The sequence below is a fragment of the Etheostoma cragini genome, chromosome 15 (assembly GCF_013103735.1).
Source record: "Etheostoma cragini isolate CJK2018 chromosome 15, CSU_Ecrag_1.0, whole genome shotgun sequence".
Taxonomy (NCBI): Eukaryota; Metazoa; Chordata; class Actinopteri; order Perciformes; family Percidae; genus Etheostoma; species Etheostoma cragini.
The window spans coordinates 20157438-20166250 of NC_048421.1; the positions used below are offsets into that span (position 1 = coordinate 20157438).

General features: G+C 42.5%; 1 protein-coding gene across 6 annotated transcripts in view; it reads left to right on the top strand.

Moving 5' to 3' along the window:
- Positions 1 to 8813, top strand: part of traf7 (TNF receptor-associated factor 7) — a 20419-nt gene that overhangs the window by 1984 nt on the left and 9622 nt on the right. For 2 of the 6 annotated variants that reach the window (XM_034893660.1, XM_034893665.1), the window contains exons 2-14: positions 1064 to 1192; positions 1320 to 1441; positions 1593 to 1684; positions 1993 to 2109; positions 2229 to 2321; positions 3078 to 3111; positions 3210 to 3432; positions 3605 to 3739; positions 4256 to 4351; positions 4611 to 4732; positions 5577 to 5650; positions 6765 to 6813; positions 7190 to 7317. In XM_034893660.1, the coding sequence (XP_034749551.1) occupies positions 1390 to 1441; positions 1593 to 1684; positions 1993 to 2109; positions 2229 to 2321; positions 3078 to 3111; positions 3210 to 3432; positions 3605 to 3739; positions 4256 to 4351; positions 4611 to 4732; positions 5577 to 5650; positions 6765 to 6813; positions 7190 to 7317 (1215 nt within the window). In that variant the 5' untranslated portion in view covers positions 1064 to 1192; positions 1320 to 1389. The remainder of the gene's footprint in view (positions 1 to 1063; positions 1193 to 1319; positions 1442 to 1592; positions 1685 to 1992; positions 2110 to 2228; positions 2322 to 3077; positions 3112 to 3209; positions 3433 to 3604; positions 3740 to 4255; positions 4352 to 4610; positions 4733 to 5576; positions 5651 to 6764; positions 6814 to 7189; positions 7318 to 8813) is intronic. The other 4 variants (XM_034893663.1, XM_034893661.1, XM_034893664.1 and 1 more) reach the window with 4 other exon arrangements.

An 8813-nucleotide genomic window follows, 5' to 3' on the forward strand; every position in this document is an offset into this window, starting at 1 on the left:
CCCCCCCCCCCCCCCCCCCCTCTTTCTTCAAAGGTACAGACTCAGAAATGGCACATACTAAAGAAAGCTCATTGTGGGACTGAGTCTAGTGGCTGGAATTCTGCTCCAAGGCTGAAATTTGGGATAGAGACTTCAGATACGGTATTAGGGGACCAGTAAGGTCTATATAAAAGAGACTTCAGATACAGTATTAGGGGACCACTAAGGTCTATATAAAATAGACTTCAGATACAGTATTAGGGGACCACTAAGGTCTATATAAAAGAGACTTCAGATACAGTATTAGGGGACCACTAAGTCTGTATAAAAGCATCCAAAGAGCACCATGTCATGGGACCTTTAAAACTGTCGGAAACTGTCAAGTTGAGTAACAATAAACCTTGCTAAAAGTCATGGTACGACATTTCTACTTACAGCTCTTTGGAGATAATTCATGCAGCGTTTACAACACAGATATGATGTGAAATGAGAAAATCCATTGATAAAATACTTACTATAACTCCTGGACAGTATGACAGTATACATAGTATTTATTCTTCCCAGCTCTAATAAACATATTTATATCTATCTAACTGGTTAATTACTGACTGACTGATTGAAAACAATCCTGTTGAACAAAGTAAGCCATCCAAACTTCTTTGCTGTTACAACTGAAGTGGAGTCATTATGTTTGATTGTGTTGTTGTGCTTTAGACAGTAAATTAGGTCAAGCATCTGTTTAATAATAACTGCAATGTACAAGTTCCACGCTGCACGTATTCCTCACTGCGCTATCTCTCGTAGCTTTAAGCGGTACTGGAGCTACTGGCAGTCGTTTCTCAGACCAAGTATGTGTGGGTGTGTGCATTTTTTCTGTCTCTGTTAAAAACATAAAGTCAACTTTATTGCTAGCATTATGTATCTAATCCTAATTTCAGTTAGGCTTCTGCAATCATAGTGCTGTTTTGAAATCCTCAGAGGTATTGTTTTTGTACCATGTGTGGTTTTTCTCCCAATCTCCACCTTCTGAATGCCCTCCATTTCTCTTCACCTCAACCTTCCCTGGCCTCTTTTCCCTTCATAGGCCTAGCAGACCTGCCCACTGTGTGTGCTTTGGGTTAGGAGCAGTGGTAAGACACCTCACTACAACCCTTCTCCTCAGGAGCAGCATCAGCAGCCATCCCCAGAAGACCCCAACAACAGCAGCAACAGGGTGAGAGAAAACAGTGTGGCACGGGGAGAGATTTTAGTTAAATACCCAGACTATACTCATGTTGAGTGATGTATTCCTGCTGTAATTACTCTTTTTTTGTTTTTGTTTAAATATTTAAATAGTGTAGTTGAACTCCACACTGTCTCCATAGCAATTTATTGATCCTTCCAACCCTCTTTTCTTCACTGCGGAGCAGGATGGAGGCTTCATTTGGCCCTACCTTTGCGTCCGTGGCTGCTGGAGCCAAAGGTGATACACTAATTATATTCTTCTCTATAAATACTCTATCTTTTTCAACATTACTGCTTCTCTCTTTTACCCAATAGTCACGGAAATACTAAATTCAATATTACAATATTCTGGCATTCTTTCTTGAGACTTTGCCCTCGTATGTTTTCAGCAGAAGGGTCCAGCACCTACAAGCAGCATAGAAGAACCCCGTCCTCCTCCAGCACTCTGACCTACTCTCCCCGGGATGACGATGATGGAATGGTACACTCGCTCTCACGCACGCATACAAATGCACACAAACGCACACATACATCCTTTTACATGTTATGTTTTTCAAAGGTAACCCAATGGATTCAAAGCCCAACAACATCAACATTTATTATAAAGCTTACCAATACCAAGATCTGATCACAGTAGTACACCTAAAAGTGAAAGTACACCTGGAATGGGTGAATTCTTTTAAACCCCTGTGTCAAACCTCACATTTCACCTCATCAATTGTGTGAGCTATAATGGAGGCACAGTGTTAACCTCTTCTCTCCACTGCTTCCCATCTCCCTCCCTCCCAGCCTCCTATTGGTACTCCACGGAGGTCAGATTCAGCCATCTCAGTCCGATCTCTCCATTCGGAGTCCAACATGTCTCTGCGCTCCACTTTCTCTCTGCATGAAGAGGAGGAGGACACGGTATGACACACAGCACTAATGTATATGACAAAACGTCAGCATAAATAGCTATACAACAGATAGTTTGGGAACTGAACCCATACCAAAAACTGGGCGTATGAACATGTGTTTGTTTGCAGGAGCCCCAGGTGTTTGCTGAACAACCGTCCGTTAAACTGTGCTGCCAGCTGTGCTGTAATGTCTTTAAGGACCCGGTCATCACCACATGTGGGGTGAGATTCCTTCTGTCCCTTCCGGCTTTTTCCTCTGTCTGTCCATCTGTTTTATTGTGTTAAAACTTCTAATAATAATGTCACGGCATAACCACACTCTGGGAAAATGGGATTTTGGTTTACTCGTGCATTTGAAACATATGGTGCAACGTCGATCAGCGGCAACACTAGTTGATAGTTCATTTGTAGACATTTACGACACAGACATCAACATTAACACAACTTGATAGGGAAAGGGTTTTTGTAACGGCTTTCTGGAAATACTTGGCGTCCTTGATGTTTAGGTTGGCCATGAAAGTCGGCGTCGGCAGCCCCCCCCACTCATAGGCCTATTTGTCTTCTCGAGAGGGATAAATAGGCAAACAGTAAAACAAAAACCTTGAAAAAATGATATACGACGCCACCAAATCACCGGCATGTCGATTCACACTGGACCAATATTATCACAGGACCTCGTTGTTCAGCGAAATATGGTCGGGAATTTGCGGGGGATTTTATACAAATTACAGACATGGCCGATTCACACAGGATAATGACCACAGACATAATTATTACAAATGACTAAAGATCACCAGGTAATACAAATCCCGTGCGAATAGTGCTATAGTCTGCTTCCCTCCGCTTTGGAAGCTCTGCGCAGTTGAGACACACCCACTTCAGCCTGGCGGCCAATAGGAATATGTTTTTGTCGCGACAACTAGAGGAATAAAGATGAACATCAACATTTCACCATGCCTGTTTTTCCTTCTCCCTCAGCACACCTTCTGCAGACGATGTGCCTTGACTTCAGGTGAGACTTTTAAACATGCCTGCATCACGGCTGTAGTTAAAACTTATGTTAACTATAACCCTTACATTGCCGTCTATTCCCGTCTGGTCCCGTCACAGACAAGTGCCCAGTGGATGCGGCTAAGCTGACGGTCGTGGTGAACAACATCGCGGTAGCCGAGCAGATCGGAGAGCTTTTCATTCACTGTAAATATGGCTGCAGGGCCACGGCGAGCGCTGCAGGCGGGGCTGCAGCCGCCACATCCACGGTGGCTGGGAAACCTGGAGCGTACGAGGTGGACCCACTGGGCTGCCCGTTCACCATCAAACTGACCACACGCAAGTAAGGACAATAGAAAGGGGTTTAATAGTTTTTTTTTTATTTCTACTGCTTCTCTATGGCTCTGCTGTAATGTAATGTAATGTAATTTAATGTAATGTAACCTCATGGAAGAGCAGTTACTTACAGTTTGCCTTTTTTTTATCTTTTTTTAAAATCTTTCTTACCTCTGTAGAGAACATGAGGCCAGTTGTGACTACAGGCCAGTCCGCTGTCCCAACAACCCTTCCTGCCCCCCATTGCTCACCATGAACCTGGAGGCTCACCTAAAAGAATGTGAGCACATCAAGTGTCCACACTCCAAATATGGGTGAGTCCTGAAAAACACATTTTCAACAAATGATTTTACCATTTCCATTTCTCCATTTCTTATATTTGTTTATTAAAAGGATCCCCATTAGCTGATGCCGTAGCAGTCAGCTACTCTTCCTGGGGTCCACACTAGACTCATAAAACATACCTATTACATCACAGACATTCCATTACATGAATATATGTAAAATCACTTTAATATGCAATGCAGTCACACACTCCCCCACAAACATCCATGTACAGCCGCCATCATACACATACTTACATTTCCCATAAACAAGAGATCAAACTAACGGTCCCCCCCAGTAACTCGTAATCACGTTATAAATAACCCATAACCCAAAACTTGTATGATGATGAGGATGAGGATGATGACGACAACGACGATGAACCAATGAAGTAATCATGTATTAGCACCGAGACTTTGGAGCGCTCTGCCTCCTCCTTTTATGTTCTGCTGTTTCTGTGGACTCTTTTAAACCATTCTCACCATTCTGCCTGTTCTCCCCGACAGCTGCACATTCATCGGTAACCAGGACACGTATGAAACACACCTGGAAGTGTGTAAATTTGAGGGTCTGAAGGAGTTTTTGCAACAAACTGATGACAGGTGAGCAGACATACTCAAGCTGTAAAAATCAAGTGGAGCTATTAACTGTGACAAAGATTCAAGACATGATATATTCTCATCTGAAGTGTTCCGATATCCATACAATTAACTAAACTATCTGTTTACCAAGTTTTCAGTGTACCTGTCACAACTTTGTTGGAATTTTAAACTTGATAAAATTCCCTAGATATAATAAAGTTATTACTGTCTTTGTCTCTGATCTATCTGTTTGAAATCTATGCCCTTTGACACTGTTCAGGTTCCATGAGATGCAGCTGACTCTGGCCCAGAAGGACCAAGATATTGCTTTCCTGCGCTCTATGCTGGGAAAACTATCAGAGAAGTTGGATCAGCTAGAGAAGAACCTGGAGCTCAAATTTGGTAAGATAGAGTTCTTCATTTTTACCTGCTTATTCAGCCATACAGGCCAGGACTGAGAATACATTCCTATTTATAACATTTAAAAAAGTTATTTGCGGCGGTTAACTAACCTTTGGCACTTCCTGCATGTTCTTTAAAATGTGAAGGAAGTTGTAGGCTTTTGCTATGTTAAGAGTGATATTAGCAGTTAACCTACCAAAGATGTACTACATTCACTTTTTCTAACTGTAGATGCACTTTTTGGGAGGAGATAATTTTTGAAACTTTGGACGGAACTCAAGTCATTACATGTTCATCAAACCTTGTTAAAAGTGATGCCAAAGAGAAGAAAAACGGAGATCTTTAAAATTGTAACTTTAAAGCACAAACTGTGTTTTATGTGCACTAGACAGGAACATGATGCTTTCTCAATTCTATATTTTTTTATAATCCTTAAAAGCATGTTAATGTATGAATGTCTCCAATTGTACGTGTAAGAAGTGATCTGTAGTTATGGCTTCACGTTAATTTAACCTTAGCCCGATTAGTTTGACACAGAATGGTTACAGAATTAGCATTATGCAAAACAAGGAGTACCGGTATCGGATCAGTACTCAGGATCTGATAACTCAGTAATGGAGTTGGGGTATGGGAAGTGGTATCAGGGGAGAGAAAGCTGGGTTCAGTGCATCCCTAATTGCCTGTTTTTATCAGATCACACAGACCTTCTGGCTGCTGGAGGTTACATATTAACAGGAAATATCGACTGGAGAAAGAGTTATTATGACCGTAATGGACCAGCCTGCTTGAGCACAGCGTCTTGTGTTTTTGTCTCAAAGTCATCTTGCCCTTGTGTGTATTTCAGATGTGTTGGATGAGAACCAGAGTAAACTGAGCGAGGACCTGATGGAATTTCGTAGAGATGCGTCCATGCTTAACGTAAGTGTGTGTGCACAAGCAGACACAGACAAGTGTGTATGTGTGAGAATAAAAGTTGTTTTTGTGATCACATTTTTATTTTATTTATTATTATTATTATCTTTTTAAAATAAAAAAATAAACATTTACAAACAATACACTGGGATTTAGGAACGTGTCCCAGGACGAAAATAATAAAGAAAAAACTCGAAGGGATAACGGGAGGGAGGGAGACAAACCCACACACACACGCACACACACAAACAGACACCTGTGCAAGTTAGAGGTCCGGGCTGTAGCACAAGGCTACACAGAGTCCGCAATTCTCCGCCAAGTGTTTCTCCCGGCGCTCCATGAATTTACGCCATGGAAAGTTCAATATACACTACATCCAAGTAGGAAAGGGTCCACATGCGGATAGACAGGTCTTGTAGTGGTTTCCAACAGGTTGCAATCATTTTTTTAGCAGGTGTTAGTCCAACAAACGCAGCACGTTTCTAAGTTCCAAAGAGCTGAAAGGCTGACAGATCACTCAGAATCAAGACATTGACAGGAACAGGCTCAGTAACATTAACCAAGGCAAATGTTTTTAATGGAATATTGTTCCAGAACTGACCAACAGGAGATCACTCCCAGAACATGTGTAGCTATGTGACATGTGCTTTTATTGGAAAGAAAGTTATTTTCATGTGGTGCATTTTCACAGGGGTGAGATATGTCTTATGAATGAAATTGTAGTGACTCTGCTGATGGTCTGGATTGCGAGATACTTCTGGAATGTTAGACCATACATCATCTCAGTCGAGATCGATAGGGCAGAGAAGGCAGATATCACTAAGAACTGATAAAGCCTCGATTCAGTACAGAACTGCTGCACAGTAAATAACTTCTGATTAGGACTCTGCCAGGGAACGCCTCATGCCTTGAGTGCCGACCTTAACTGAAGGTAAAAGGAAAAAAAGGGGAACGTGGTAGACCAAATGCATTGTGTCAGAGAAGGATGACAAGCCAACCTGACCAAAAGCGTCTTTTAGAATAAAAGTCTGAATTCGGTAGACAGAATAAAAGGAATGGAAAAGGTGCATTAGGGTCACTTTAAAACAATTCCCCTAAGCTTTTGCCTGTCTTTTTGCAGGATGAGTTGTCCCACATCAACGCCAGGCTCAACATGGGAATTCTGGGCTGTACGTATCTCCTTTTTAAAATCTCTTTTTCAAATTTTTGTTCTTCACATCTCTCCGTGAAGAAAAGCATTTGATAATCACTTTTTGTGACCTGGAAGCCGTTTTGAATGTTTTGAATGACTTTTATCAAGTTCTGTTGAGTGGAAATGCAAAAACTAGCTCTGACTATGTTCTCTGGGCGTTCCTTCCTCCTCTCCCTTATTCCCACTCACCTTCCTTCACCAATCTCCGTCTGTCTCTTCCTTCCTCCTTTCCTCATCTACCTTCCTGTCCCTTTTTTAATCCTCCTGTTTCTGCTTCAATTATACTCCTCTCTTGTTTAGCTTCGAATGAAAAGTACATATCCAGTCATACCCATCTCTGTGCCTGTGTGTAGCATACGACCCCCAGCAGATCTTCAAGTGTAAGGGGACATTTGTTGGCCACCAGGGTCCCGTTTGGTGTCTGTGTGTGTACTCCACTGGAGACCTACTCTTCTCTGGATCCTCAGATAAGACTATCAAGGTAACATCAACACACACACACACACACAAAGGAAATGAAAGGCCGACATTAGCACTGCATAAAAAAAATTCATTCAAGTTTCATTTTTTTGATGCCCACTGTTGATTTGAGGGCCTTTAAACACAAGTATGTATAACTCAAGCTTCTCCAGAGTACCTGTAGTAACTCCCCCACACCAATGCAACCCCCGTATGGTCTTATTTTAGACACAGCACAATTTTTTAACACAGCCTTAACCCTCAGATAAAATCCGCCCACAATCTTGTTTTGTATTGACAATCTGGTATATCGATTTTTTTAAAGGCACAATGGCATAACAATTTCACTTAATTAGTTTTTTTTATGTTAATATGAGTTCTCCCAGCCTGCTTGTGGTCCCACAGGGGCTAGAAATAGTGATGGGTGTAAACAGAGCCCTGGGTTTCCTGCCTTAGAGAAAATTAAAGCTCAGATGGGCCGATCTGGAATCTTGCCCCTTATGAGGTCATACGGAGCAAGGTTACCTCCCCTTTCTCTACTTTGCCCGCCCAGTGAATTTGACCCATCCATAATAGAGAGCCATCATGGCTATCAAACGGGCAAAGTGGCAGTTTGTCAAGGCCACACCCCCACCCTCCACCAGCCTTGAGTTGTGATTTGAAATGGGGGAATGAATCAATGTTTCTAAGTTAGGGTGTTAATGAATTCCAGAGACGGGGAGCAGAGCGGCTGAATGGTCTGCTCCCCATGGTGGACGGGCGGAGGGGACAGAGAGGTGTATGGAGGAAGAGGATCTGACGGAGCGGGAGGGAGTGGTACGCTGGAGGAGATGAGACAAATATGACGGGGCAAGGGTTGTGGATGGCCTTGAATGCAAACAGGAGGAATTGGATACAGAACTGGACGGGGAGCCATTAGATCTGTTGGAAGAGTTATGTGGTTGATGGCCGGGGTTCGAGTTATGATGTGGGCAGCTGAATTCTGGACCAATTTATGTTTATGGAGGGATTTGTGAGCAAGACCAAAGAGGACGGAGTTGCAGGAATCCAGATGGGAAGTGACAAGACTGTGGACGAGGATGGCGGCTGTGTGGGGGGTAAGGGTGGGGCCGAGGCGATTGATGTTTTGTTGGTAATAGTAAGCAGACCGGGTCATGTTATTGATATGGGATTGAAAGCATAGTGTGCTGTCAAGGCTGACACCCAGACTCTTAACCTTAACCTAACCTAGAAAACCTACTCTGTTTTGAATGAAGTGGATTTGGTGCCAATGAGGAGAACTTTGGTTTAATTACTGTTTAATTTAAGGAACTTTTGGGTGAGCCAGTTTTTTTTTTCAGTTAACCTTCCTCTGGTGTTAGCTTTCTGCTGCCATCTGAAGTGTTAGCGGGTCATTTTGGACCCGTGTATTAAATTAGCCATAAAATACCCTAAAAAGAGTCTTTTATCATCCAATGTTTTCTTAACTCTTGTTTAGCTGGTTGGGCTCCCTTATCCATGAAAAGATTGGTATTAATA